Source organism: Anser cygnoides, chromosome 5 (assembly GCF_040182565.1).
Source record: "Anser cygnoides isolate HZ-2024a breed goose chromosome 5, Taihu_goose_T2T_genome, whole genome shotgun sequence".
NCBI classification, from domain to species: domain Eukaryota; kingdom Metazoa; phylum Chordata; class Aves; order Anseriformes; family Anatidae; genus Anser; species Anser cygnoides.
Window position 1 is genome coordinate 17,177,437 of NC_089877.1, and position 14,012 is coordinate 17,191,448.

The following is a 14,012-nucleotide window of genomic DNA, read 5'->3' on the forward strand; positions in this document are numbered from 1 at the left end:
ACAGACTGAAGATGACATCGTAGGTAAATTCTTTTCAGTAAACAGTGGAAAAACTTGCACTGCACATTAACTCCCTATTTTTTTGGAAATGTCCTTGACTATATTTCATTAGAAGGAGTTTTGTACAATAAAAACTGGCCTGAAAACCACCCCCCCAAAAAAAAAGAGTTCTTAACAGAAGATGCTTGATCTCTTTGCTTATTTCTCATTTGAGCGAGCTCTAAGGTGAAAGAACACTTTGGGAGCAGAGGGGAGAGGTAAGGAATGCTAAATAAACTAAAATGTATTGGTATGGAAATAGTATTGCTCATATTCCATTGCTGTTAACGCTACAATTGTTCCTGTTCTGTTTCCTCCCCAGATTTCTGCCATCATAGTGCATCCCAATTATGACCCCATATTACTTGACTCTGACATAGCTATCATAAAACTTTTGGACAAAGCCAGAATCAGCAGTCGTGTTCAACCCATTTGCTTGGCATCTTCTCATGACTTGACTTCACCTATAGAGGATTTAAAAATAATGGTTACTGGCTGGAAGGTACTGGCTGACATTAAAGAACCTGGATACAAGAATGATACGATCCGCATGGGAGCTGTTCGGATGGTGGACTCACTGTTGTGTGAGCAACAGTATGAGGATAATGGGATACAGGTCAGCATCACTGACAGCATGTTCTGCGCCAAACAGGACCACACAGCCTTTTCGAATATCTGCCCTGCTGAGACTGGTGGGATTGCAGCCATAACTTTACCAGGAAAAGCATCTCCTGAGCTAAGGTGGCACCTGATGGGATTAGTGAGCTGGGGTTATGATAAAACTTGCAGCCTAGAACTCTACAGTGGCTACACTAAAGCTTTTCCCTTCAAAGACTGGATTGAGAAGAACCTGAAATAAAAAGCTGCGTCTGGAAACGGCATTTTATAATTATCATAATATCTCTCACAGTCTCTGCTGCTTTAGGCTTCTCATCCCAATGATGAGCCACGTCTGGGATAAGGTTAAGGCAGACACCCTGGTAATTTGTCCTAGGATCAGATGTTCCATCAGGCTACTCTTAATTCATGGCAGAATGTCCTTGTGCATGGGAAGTTTTGCCATATTTTGCCTGTCTCCCCTGGTGGGAGGACGATGCCCTGCTCCTGAGTCTGACATACAGAAACAGGACAGCAAATTCTGACTGAAATTAATCTGTAGTGTGGAGTCCCTTAGAGAAATCAACGGTGAGCCTCTCCCAAAGGTCAGCATGACTGACAGGAATAAGAGGCTGGAAAGAGTAGCCTGAATTCATTACAATGGATGAGCTTGTTACAGTATGTGCTGTCTCTATTGCCATAGTACAATGTAATCTTTTTCCCTCCCAAGTACTTTACACATTTAAATAAACCATGGTTTGTTTTTTTAACCTACATACCCATGTCTGACATTATTTAGATTCCTTGTTGCTTTATCTGTGTCACACTCTAGGGACTCCCTACTGCCCTTGTCTGTTTGCATGTGACTCTCACTTGGGACTCTTCAGGCACAGCAAAAGGCAAAATTAGTACAAATTTCAATTACTGTATAAATAACAAGAATCTTTTTTTTTTGTTTTTTTGTTTTTCTTAATACATCCAGTGCTGCTATTGTTGTACATCAGCCATTGCAATGAAATGTACCTGGAGGTTTATCTCACACCTTTTATTCTGAACAGATGAAAACCTGAAACACACTTTTCAAAGCATTTTTCCTTGTGGATTATTTCAAAGACCTCTGAAAACCTTGGGACAAGTTCTGCTTTCTGTCAGTTCACACACTTTTGTGGTAAAATAACTCCCCTGTAGCCCACCAGGGTAAAGAATAATGTCCAGCTCTCATGCTTATTAGAGGCTTTCCTTAACTGGACTTTTTGACATCCGAGTGTAAGATTCTCCCGTTGGGCATGCTGTCCAGTGGAGAGACCTTGGTCTCCTCATGGTCTTTAATTACTGCTCTCTCCCTAAATCATTTTCCTCTGTTCAGCTGTGGATGAAGACTGAAGATGAGCCCTAGAACAAGTTTGGGAGTGTGGACAGAGGAATGTCTCCTATCACAGATACATCGTCTATGACACCTTGGAATTTGTAGGACTTCCAGATTATTACAGAGCCCAAACCAGGTCAGAGCAACAGTTGGATGTGAAGATGTGATGAAAGGATTTGTTACTCTCACCAGGAAGGACTTGCATCCTGAAGTCGTGTTCTGCCTTGCCTATTGCATGGCTATGGCTGTTATAAGCTATCAAGCCTGTTTTCAACTCTCATTTCTCTGATGCCATGAAATCTCATTTAGTGTTTCTTAGTGCTCAGAAGTTTTTCCACGTACTTTTGAATCTGAAAATTACTGCTAAAAGGGAAACTAGTATTGGGGACCATTCTGTGTAATTCCTTTTTGCTTTCCTAGTCAAAAGTACTTAATGCTTTTGAAATTCTCTTATTTTTACTGGTGATAGGATCCGTTTATTTGTTACTTGAATCAGAAAGTTTAAGGGCTACAACCAAAGTGAATTACTTTTCTTTATGTTGCTTGTCTATCTCCTTCTGCCAGGAGATTACGCTTGGCTGACAAACTGCACGACAACAAAAATTCTGAATTAAATGTGAAAAATGAGACGTGTTCCTCTGCTGGGAGGAGCATGTTTCAGTGAATGTATGGTACTCGTCCTCCTACAGAAAGGTTTAGAAGATATTAGGTGACAGTTTTGGAGGAGAGTAAACTTGCAGGTCGACACGTGTTTCTTCCTAACACTATCAACAACGAATGAAATGAAGGAATGAGAAAGAAATATAAGTGTTTATTAGAGCATGGCTTGCCCAGTGCGAGCTCTTCTGTGATTAAGTTAAATGAAAAACTCTACACCCTAACGGTAAGAGAAATTCTCTTCTAAAACAGAAATCATAAAGGGCCGTGAGCAGGTTCTTTTCTCCACTGTGGTACTGTAGTTGCCCTGCTGCAACTGAGAAGGTAAGCCATAGCGGTTTTTCCCTGTAGGGTTTGTCCAAAAGAGAGCCAGGTGGTCCACACCAAACTGCAAAGTCTGAGTTAATTCCAACCTTAGTCCTCACTCCTCTCCTTTTACTGCAGCTCATCCATACTGAGTATTCACTGATCCTCCAGCTCCTCCTCAGCGATGAATCCCACCTCATGTAGTTTCAGTCGCTGCAGATCTGGCGATGTAAAGCTGAAATCTGCTGGGCTTGGGCAGCAACAATATAGCTGTTCCCTGGCTGTGTATCACACAAAAGTGTATTCTTGGAGAGAAACTTGAGTTGAAGGAACTGATGGGATGAAAATCACTGTGTGTTAAGGCTCATCGTGGGAGGAGGTTGCTACAGCTGTGCATGCACCACAGAATTCAGCCCCCTTCCTTTCACAGGATCGAGATGCTATTTAGAGAGAAGCAAGGACACGGTCAGGCTTCACTGGACACCAGGATTAAGTTTTTAGCTCGGTCCTTTATAGAAGGAGGAATTAGCTGCAGCATCGGGGTCTGCTTCTGGACTGCCATCGAGCGGAATCCTAGATCCAGTTCTGGCTAATTTCCAAATGCAGCCACCGCGCTTTATTCCTGCTTTATGTGACATATACATTCACACATGGGGTGGGCGGTCACAGCAGTACACCCAGGCACCTGCACTGTACCCGGGGGTTACGAACATCCTCCTGGCTCAGCCTGCCCGCCCAGGGCCTGCCCGCCCTCACAGCCCGAGCAGAGCAGGGGTTAACATCTAACTCCGACAGCGAGGGAAAACGGGGGGTGAACGATCGCAAAACCCAGCCCACCAGCTGGAATCGCTGCTCCTTGGGAGCGCCAGGACCTGTCTTCAAGCCGCGACCCAACCCGGAGCATCTCCCTTCGCCGCCCAGGTGGAGGACCCCGACCGCCCCCTGGGGAAGGACGGGCACCCGGCAGCCCGGGGGGCCGCAGCCCGGCCGCCCTCCCCTCACCGGACCGGGGCTCCCCGCGGGGCCCCTCACCCTCAGGTACGGCGGGGGGCTGCGGGCCGGGGCCCGGCGGGGCCCGGCGGGGCCGGGGCCGTGCAGGTGGGGCCGCGCCGCCGCCGCCTGCCCGTCAGGGGGCAGCACCGCGCCGCCGCCGGGCCGGGGCCGGGCCCCGGGGCTCTGGGCGCTGGGCTCGGGCGGGCGGCTGGGCCGCGGGGCGCGGGGCGCGGGGCGCGGGGAGCGGGGAGCGGGCCGGGGCGTGCGGGGCGCGGGGCCGCGGGGCGGGGGGCGGCTCCTTCCCGTCCCCCCCGCGGTGCGGAGCGGAGCGGGGCAGGTAGCGGGCGGCGGCAGCGGCCGGTCCTCCCCCTGCGGGGGGCTCGCTGCCCCCTCCCCCTCGCCTTCCTCTCCCGCTTTAAAGGAGAGGTTGGGGGGATTTGCGGGAGGCACGGCGGCGGTGATGTCAGCCCGAGCCTAAAATAGAGAGGGATAGACTGCAAATCCACGGCGCGGAGGCTAAAGCCTTCCAATCCCGCCTCGGCCAGCACCATGCCGCTGTGAAGTCACCCCCGGCTCTCCCGCACTCGCACCCGCTCGCTCACACCCGCCGCGGCCGGAGGGCCCCGCCCGGCCCCCGCCAGGTGCCCGCAGCCCCTCGCCCCGCCGGCCTCTGCTGGGCGGCGCCGGGGCGCGGAGCCCCCCTCGGCGGGCGGCGGCGGGGCGGGGGATCCCCGCCTGGCAGCTCCCGCCCGGCGGATCCCCGAGGATTACAAGGAGCCGCTCGCCCCGTCCCGGACGCTGCCGAGGGCCGCCCGGAGGGAGCGCAGCGCCCCGCGCCCCGCTGCCCGGAGCCGTCCCGCGGGGGCCCTGAGGAGCCGGGGGCTGCCGGGACCATGGCGTCGGCGGACGGGTGAGGGGGACCCCGGGTCTGCCGGGGGGGGGCAGGGGGGCGAGGGGGGTCCCGAGCCGTGCCCGGTACCGGCTTCGTGCGGTCTGCTGCGTGCCTCGGCCTGCCCCGCCCGGCCCCGCGGCGGGCAGCGGGGGAGCGAGGAGCGGGAGAACCGAGAGGGAGAGGGGAAAAGAGAAAAGGGTTTCAGCTATGAGCCGCCGGAAAGGTTTTGTTTTCCCTCCCGTCGGTTCTTTATTTAACCCCTGGGGGGCACGTGAGGCTCGAAGCACCTGCCGGGAAGCTGCCTGCGGGGAGAGTGGTATGGTTAAACCAGAGAGGGGAGCCGCCTCCTAAAAATAATGCTAACAATAACAATAACCTATACTTCAAAAAGAAATGGAGAGCTGCCCCCCCCGCCCGCCTCTTAAAAAGGCAACAAGCAAATCCAACTTCTCGAGGAGTTTTGCAATTTTGCAGGTTTGTGCCAAACGCAGCGCTAGCGAGGGAAGTGCCGGGAAGGGCGAAGGGTTACACAAGAGGCTTTGAGGCAAGCCAGCCCGGTCCGAGTCCCGCCACGGCCATGTCCCCCTGAAGGAGACCTGTCCCCTGCCCCGTCCCCCCTGACAGAGACCTGTCCCCTGCCCCTGGAGGGACGGTGAGGATCCGCTGCCTGCTGCTTTGCAGACTGGCTGGCAGCGTGCAAGAAGAGAAAAGGTTTCTTTGATCTCTGCTTGCCCTCTTCTAATAGTAGCTGGCATTAGGCTGCGTGTGGTGTGAGCCTCCCCTTTATCCCTGGCTGTTGTCAGGTTGTATCAGCGTGATCTGCTCTGGATGGGACTCTCTGAGGACAGAGTGCAAAAGGAAGCTCTGTTGATACTGCCGCTGTGTCTCTCGGGCTGGGAGACTTGCTGAGCTGCTTTAAATAACCTAGCACATGGCCGGGGGGGGTGTGCACACAGGTGTCCCATCACCGGGACAGCAAAAGGAACCTGCTCTCCACAGATTGGCCCGAGGACAGTTGGCTTGGGCTGAGGGGAAGGCTAGGAAGTGTTAGCTTCAGTTGCCTTAGGAAAGGGACAGTCCCCCAGGGCTGACAGAGGGCAGGTCCATGGGGCTCTCCTACCTCGCAGAGTCACTAACTCGCCGTTTGTCTTGCCTTCGCTAGGAATTTCTACTCCAGGTTTGTACATTCCTCTACTGGTAGCTGCTCAGCAGTTTAATCTGCCCTGTAGCATTCCCTTTAACAATGAAATCACCCAGATAGATACTGTCAACAAATGCTTGGAGCCACAGGGAAGAGGCTTGGAGATGGAGGAAACCACCTGCGTCCGTATGGTTGCAGCTCCACGTCCTCTGTCCCTTCTGTTTCCTCGGACTACCCTGACTTTTGCTCTTCTCGGAGTGCTCTGCTTACTTCGAGTCATTAAGGTTGGAAAAGACCTCCAAGATCGTCTGGTCCAACCATAAAAAAATAAATAAATTAATAGAGCACTGCTCAGGCACAGAGGGCTTCCTTTCCTTCCATACTGAGGTGATCCAGGTACAGAAGGGCTGGATCAGGGACCACAACAGTTAGCCAGGGTGATGTCCATTACTTGCTACCGTAACGGAGCATTTTGCTCTTCACCGTGAGGCTCATAACTCTCAGTTAGTGCTGACTTGAGACTACCGCTACAAGTGTTTGGAAACATTGCTTGCACATAAAGCATCCCCCTTCCTGAACAGGGAGGTGTAGAGGTGTCCGCTTGTTTCACACCGCTGGGGCAAGGGGGGATTTGCTGTGCAAGGCTTTAGTAGGAAGAGACGTGATGAGAGGTGGCTGCAGCACAGGGATTTGTCAACTTCAGGGGGTTTAAACGTGTGCAGAAAGTGAGGAGCTTTTCAGAGAAGCTACCTGAACAGGTGGGCTAAAAAGGATGAATGCCACAAATAGAAGGGCTTCGATAGAGGTTTGGTTTTGCTTCCTTACTGGATGGAGCTAAATTGTCAGGGTGAGAAGACAGGCAGAAAGTTTAGGCTTTGTTTTCAAACTTTTTAGGAAACTCACATAGATAAAGACAAGCTGAAACTGCTTATTTGGTGTGTTTCAGCTGATGCTCAGTGATAGCTGAGGTAGGTGTGGAAAACAAGCTGAGTGGAAAGCATTTCACTTGTCAGTCCCTTTTTGCCACTGAGAACCTCTTCCAAAACTGAACTGCCGTCTTTCCCTCCCCTCAGGTAAGAAGCTGAGGAGAGAGATCAGCTTTACACGCTGGCGTAAAGGTCAGCAAACTCGAGCACTGTAAGGATCAACAGGGAAAACGAGTTCTGGACCAGGCAGACTTTGTTCAAGAAAGGCTTTCCGTTGGCACCAGCACAGTGGAAGAAAGGTAGCAGAAAGTGCCCGTTGCTGCCAGCAGAGCAGTGTCTCAGGCACATGCAGGTACATGGAGAAGCACCTGCTGGAGGTGGGGACGGACTGCTTGCACTCCAGTGTAATGTCTGGTGGCTCTTGTGATGTTCAAATAGACATGTTAGCTGAGGTTTGTAGTATACAAAGTCATTATTTTGTCCTGATATGTGAAAATCACCAGCCATGGTCATTTTCACAGTGTGCAATTTCTCCTCTAACAGGCAAGTTTACATAAAAACTCCAAACTGGGGATGTCAGGAGTATGATAAGGTATTTGGTAAAAAATAAGGTCCCCGTGTATACACAGAAGATGACAAATCTCTATTATGTTGTTAAAAAATAGTCTTAGAGCCAGGATTTGCTAGGAAAGCTTCCCTTGTCTGCATCTTTCCAGTCTTTTTTTTTTTTTTTTTCCTTTTTTTTCTTCCAATATTTAAGTTGGGTAAAGTTATCCATGTATGGAAATTTGCTGCCCAAAACTTTCTGTTCCAAGAAAGGAAAATGTGGAAAACAGAAAACTTCAATCAGTTTAAAATAAAAAAAAGGAAATGTGCCCCAGAATGGCAGAATCAGACCCAGGTGGCCTCTGTGTCCACCGTGCTACAGTTTCAGCTACTGGGGCTTCCGCAGGCCGAAGAATACACTGGCTGGTATCTTGACTGTTAAGTCTTCTTTTCACAAAATCCCCTGATACCGATTTCATTACCAAGGTGGATTTTTGGTGCTTAGCTGGTGCTGGAAACTGAAAATAGCGAGTTTGGGGAGGAAGAGCTGGAAGCAGGTATTGATGTACTGCTCAGGGTTGCTTGTTTTCTTGCTCTCCATCTAAACCTCCTCTGCTGGCTGTGACTGCAGAGAGGATGCTCGCAGATGTGGCCTTTTGGTCTGTGCCAGGATCGCCTTTCGTGAGTCCTTAGCATGTTTCAGAGATCCAGCAACATCAGCTCACGCTCAGCCTTCGCTATCTGGCATAGCGCTCAGTACGCGCTAGGTTGAACCTATGGAGACTGACTTTCTGCTTTAAGACGGTAGAGCATTTAAGCCTTTCCTTTGCTTTTACAGGGTCTGGGGGGACCTAAAGGTTAAATGAGATTGCCTCTGACCCAGTTGGTTCCTATGCTTGTCTCCAGGCCTTTGAGCAAAGTCCTGAATGCCTTGCCTTACCGGGGTTCGTTGTAGCTGTCATTGCTCTCTGCAGTGTTACTGTTTCAAAAGGGAAATAATGCAATGATTTGCTACAGTTTTTTAAATTACACTTTTGTATCTAGAGAGAGGTTTTAAATCTTAAATCAGCATGTGACTTTGTAACTCAGATATTAAACCTGGAGTGTTCAAATTACTTGGTTTTTACCTCCTGGAGTGACGCTCTTTTAATACTCTAAAAACCCAGCGACGTGTTTGTATTTTGTGTGCTTTCAAAGCGTGGGAGTTCCAGGTGTGAAGTTTGGGTTTGGATCAGCTTCTTTAAGAATGCAGCCACTAGGAGACACTGTCACTGCGTCTAGAGCAGAAGTTAAGGAGAGGCAGAGCAGGTGTCTGCGCACCGGAGCTCAGCCCTCTGCGTGCAGGTAGCGCGCCCCCAGCTCCCAGCCGGCCTGGGCCAGCTGGGATGCCACCGCTGCGTTTTGGAGAGGGTAATGACACAGATGTGAGCTCTTCCACTGCAGTTGGTCTAAGTGCCTGGAACAGTCCCGGGGCAGGTTGGCATAAATAGCAGAGATGTTACCTGTACGGGTATGCGGGGCACAGGTACCCGGCAAGCGTGCGTCTGCGTGTGCGTATGCTCCCTGCGACTAAACAACTCCAGTGAAGTGGAACAATATGCTGAAACGTCAGGATGTTTGGAAATACAGAAGTCTCTGGGTAATTGCTTAGCGTCGTGATTTGATTAGTGCAATAGATGTAAGTGCTTCACAATTTTATGTACGCTTAATACAAGTGGTGTTTACGTTATATGGATTGGCATGGGGGCAGAGCTCCCATTCTGTCCGGAGGTGCAAATATGCTGCATGTCAGCTACGGAGATCCCTGTCTTTGTTTGCCTTTATCGTTACCTCAGTTAACAGACAAAACAGCAGCCCACCTGTGGGCTTTTCGTTCTCTCCCAGCCCAACTACTCCTACATTCTTCTACAGATGCTCTCTCTTCATCCCAGGTTTCACTGCCTCTGAAGTTACAGTTAGTTCTGCAGGCAGAAATAGAGTCTGTCTGCGCTACCTGATCACAAAGCAACATGAATTTGATCCAGATCAGGGAGGGGCACGTGATTTGAGTTCTCTAAAATTAGCCATAGTATATTGCATGAAACTTACAAAGGTTTTTCACTAGCTGTGGAAAGATGATTGTTAGACAATTCAAGATAAAGTTAACATGGGAGGCATAAATAGTAAGTACCCTGCCCAGCATCAAGCCCTGTGGATGCGAGTTAACCTGTCAACATTTTTTGAAAAAATTTGATCCTTAAGAATGAATTTATTATGCTGGATTAGTGTTTTAGTCATGTGGCTGTAGTGGTTTTGGATCTTGGAGTAGAAGCCCTAAAGCCATTCGCTGCGTCGTCAAGACAAAGCCCCAAAGGGAGATTGCCAACATATATTATACACCTAGCCTGGAGACAATGAAACACACCTTAGTGAGTCAGAAAAACTAGCTTTGCATTCCATGATAGGCTTTAGGCACCTACATAGAGTGGGTTTTCAGGATCTGCCACAATGTGTACACAAGCACACCCACAGATTTCTTGTCATCTGAATTTTTACTCTGTAATTTACCCACAAAACTCCTCTAAATGGAAACTTGGTGAAATGTGCTGGCACAAATGTTTAGATACTTCAGAGGACGAAATCCTCCAAGTGCTCTCACTGTTATTTTTATGCAGATTTTGAACAGTACCAACTCAGGATGGAGATGTTTTACCCTATACTCGCTCAGACATTTTGTGGGACAGATGGAGTGGATGTAGCCTATTAATTAGACATATCAGCTGTGGCTCTGACCTCATTTCACTGTTGCCGATTGCAAATCTCTCATCGATTTCGATGAAATAGAATAAGGCTCTGTAGAAGATAACGCACGTTCCTTAAAATTAATCTGATGACATGATAGTTCTCATGACCCCAACCTTCAGTTTGGCCTTGAGCTATACTTTCAAAAAGAAATCATCATCTAGACATTAACTCAGTTTTTGTAGGAATCCAGACACTTATGTAAAGGCACAAATATTAAAACACTTTTTAAGAACTCTATAGTGCTTATTCATTCTAAACTTTTTGAAAAAAAAAAAAGCAGATTAGGGAACTGGATTAGATATACAAAGGTTGTATAGATATCTGTTCCTTAAAAAAATGGCTAAAGTTTTCAACAGTCTTGGCTTACTGTAGTGTTCCAAGAAATGAATAAATACGTACACACCTCCTCCCCATGAACATACGCTAAGATGTTTATGTATAACACCTTAAGAATTCACCTGATGAAGCAGTTCTGTATTTCTATACTAACAAGTTACTGCATTTAATTTTCTTCTTGATCTTGGCATTTCCCCTTGATCTACAGTCTGTCCTAACCAAGAATACCGATAACTAAATCTGTGAACAATATTTAAAGGGTCAGATTTTTTCAGTTAAAAACTACTGTCATAAAACCTCTCTTCTGCTCCACCTGCATAGATATCCATTCCTTCCAGTACCGACCTTGACCAGCAGTCACTGAATGCCTACATTCAGTAGGTAGGGAAAGCTCACCTGGAAAGTCTGATATTTTGTGTAGTGCCATTACTGGAAATAGCCACCTCAGTATTCCTGACAATCGGAGATTTTAAGATCACATTGGAGACCTCAGATTTTTCAGTGCCTGCTTTCCCAATTTGACATTGATAGATCTAGTTTTGATCTATGAATCATCTATTCCTTGGCTTAAGTTGTGAAATACTGTATTTTATAGCTTATATCTCATGACATAGATAATAAAGGACATTTTTAGAAGACTTAAAATAGCTAGTACTGCTTTTGTTTCTTCTTCTGGCATGCACAGGCATTCAAGTTTCAACAACTTCCTTAGTTGTACTAAGCAGGAGGAAGTGAGAATATAAAGCCGATCAGCAAAACAAGTGCTATTGTAAGAGGTGAGGCATGGACAAAATAAGTGCATAGGCAGTAGGAGCAAATGCTGTTCCTTCAAAAGTGCAAATACAGCTTTTAAACCACCGTGCCCTATGCATTGATAATCTTCATGGGGCCTTAAATGTGTTCAGGTGTGAACCTGCCAGGATTTACCGCATTGCTCAGGTCAGGTTACTGTGGTGTGTACGCATGAGGGCCAAGCCTGTGGGTCTCCAAACGACGGTTGCTTTTAGCCGATGCAACAATTTGAAGAAAACTCTGGGTAAAGCCTTTTGGGTAGGGTAGGGTGGTGTCACTTAGGGTGCAGCCGGTCAAGTTGTGCAGGAGCCCTTCCCAGTCTGCAGGCTGCCCCCCTGTCAGAAGGTGGGCAGGAGCCCCGGGCTGTCAGTCGAGGGCATCTTGCGAAGAGCACCGACCCTCTGTGTGAGACCCCTGCGTTTTGTGGAAGGTGCAGGTCCAGGCCCATGGGGCATGTGCTGGGTCCTTCCCGGCACACGCGGCGGTGTGAACGCTGAGGCTCTGTACGGGAGGAGCGCAGAGAGAAGGCGCAGTGCTAGCAAGTGCACCTTCATCTTTGGTGCCTTCTCATTTAATGCCTCCTCATTTTCCGTGAGATTTAATTCCCTTCCCCAGCCCGATGTGTTGCAATACCTGCTATTTAGAACAATTAAGTATATGAGTTCTTGAAAACACTGGATGGGTCTGTCAAATCCATCATCTCTGCTATTGTCCATCTGCTAATGAAAACTCCGCTTTTGCCAAGTCAGTACAATATCTGACACTTTTAGCCTCCAGCCCTTTAAGTTAAAATGCTGTTTCCACAGGCATGAGAGCAATAAAAATGAGTGTGCTTTTATATATTTAATCCTACTTCTATATTAATTTCAAAGCCTCTCAGTGTACTTAAAGCTTTAAGACAATTAGCTGCAGTATATGTCTCAGTGCTTGGGAAAGATAACAGACTAGGTTCAAAGATCATATTTTAAAATTTTTATATAGAACATATTTGATCTTGTATTAAGCAATTCCAAACTGGGGACCCTTAAAAGGAAGGTCAAAAAAAGAACCAAAGCATAAAAGCATTAAGAAACACTCCTACTAATTACAGGCTAATTACAGGCGTCCTTAGGAAAACAGCGTGAAATTCGCAAAAATGCAGTAGTTCAGGTTCACTGAAATACCCGAGAAATCAAATTCATTGTAGTGTTTTAAAGAAAAGAAGGTGGAGAGGGAATTTAAAAATTAAAAATGTTTAATTTTTACTTTTCAAATATAAATGCTCAGTTTCAGCTTTTGAAACGTTTGAGCTTTCAAAATTTCTATTTCACACTTATTTTTCAATTGGAAAAACATGGAATAAAAAAAGGAAGACTAAAATGAAATGATGGGAGACTCCAGTACAAAGGAAAACATAACATTGTGTATTAAGGAAGCATTTGGGGTTGACCAAAACAATATTTGCCCTCTTTTTTTTTTTTTTTAAACTTTCACTGACAAACTCAAAACATCTGCTGTTAAGTGTGACTGCAACCGATCTTTTCCTTGATATACATATTTTTTAAAACATAACCACTATGTCAAAAATCAGTAATTTTTCCAGGCTGCTTTCTGCTCTGTATCCTTTCTTACTATTTTTTCAACACGAGTAAAACAGTGGTTTATTACTTTAGGCATTTAAATTTATATATGTATAGAGTTGTATGTTTATTTTATGCTTCATCACTCCATTTCAGATACTGTCTCCTTTCTGCAACGTTTTTATTTAACAGACTTTGCTGCTGTTTCTGTCATACTGATGTGCTTTGATTCTACCTCTTGCATACATTTTCACAGCAACTTTTGACTTTTCTCTTTTACCATTAGAATTTGGACTAATTCCTATACTTTCAACCATTTCTGTTGTCATTCTTGTATTTCTAGTCCTTCATGGCTTCTGTTTTGTCTTTTTAATAATACTTCTCTGTGCTGGTCAGTAGCCACTGAAGGTTCACCTAAGTTCTCTGTGAAGACAGCCAGTTGAGGAGAAGTTTTGCCAGGTCTCTGTGCTTCAGTACTATTCTGTTTAGTTTGGAGTAAAAGGTTTCTTTTTCTCTGGCAGCATACAAAGGCATATCTGATTCTGGCTTCACCTGGTTCACTGGTTTTGCTTCCAAAATTGCCAGGACGTTTTGAACCTTTAATGTGTCAATCGCAAAAACTGTTAGTGTACTTTGCGGTGCTGATTTTCACAGCTGTGGGTTTGTGGTGTTGGTTGATGCTGGTAGCCGTAATGCAGGTAACCAGCATAGGGGCTGCCTGCTTTGACCTGCTTGTCTCTGCTGGGTGGGCAGGATGCAGCTTTCGTTACCAAAGTCAGGGTCCTGGAGCTCCATCCAGGAATCGATCTTTTTCTTCTTACATCTGTACATCTACCTGTACATCTACCCCAGGGAAGACCAGTAATCAGGTCTAAGGGGAGCGATAAGTACATCACCAGCTAGTTCACATTTCTGTGTGAATCAGGTTAGTCTCTCTTAGCCCTGCTGAAAAAGCTGTGCTTCAAACCTGTGAGTGACTGCACCTCTGATTTACCTGTGGCCTCCTCAAGACGGACCATGTGGCTTCCAGGCCCGTGGACTTTGTCTCCCCAGAGGCAGGAACCCCTGGTGTTTGCCT

At 47.2% G+C, this 14,012-nt stretch overlaps 2 protein-coding genes across 6 annotated transcripts in view; both read left to right on the forward strand.

Annotated features, from left to right (window-relative positions):
• PAMR1 (peptidase domain containing associated with muscle regeneration 1) overlaps positions 1-1,412 on the forward strand; it is a 54,511-nt gene extending 53,099 nt beyond the window's left edge. For all 3 annotated transcript variants that reach the window (XM_013194428.3, XM_013194441.3, XM_013194436.3), the window contains one exon: positions 362-1,412. In XM_013194428.3, the coding sequence (XP_013049882.3) occupies positions 362-898 (537 nt within the window). In that variant the 3' untranslated portion in view covers positions 899-1,412. The remainder of the gene's footprint in view (positions 1-361) is intronic.
• A 2,424-nt stretch (positions 1,413-3,836) lies between these two features.
• The window catches only part of SLC1A2 (solute carrier family 1 member 2), a 93,637-nt gene continuing 83,461 nt past the window's right edge, over positions 3,837-14,012 (forward strand). Inside the window, exon 1 of one of the 3 annotated variants that reach the window (XM_066997129.1) lies at positions 3,837-4,003. Coding sequence is in view for 2 of the 3 variants with exons in the window: in XM_066997127.1 (XP_066853228.1) it covers positions 4,852-4,868 (17 nt within the window). In the remaining variant the exon portion in view is untranslated. Of the gene's footprint in view, positions 4,004-4,257; positions 4,869-14,012 lie in introns of those variants that run through there. The other 2 variants (XM_066997127.1, XM_066997126.1) reach the window with 2 other exon arrangements.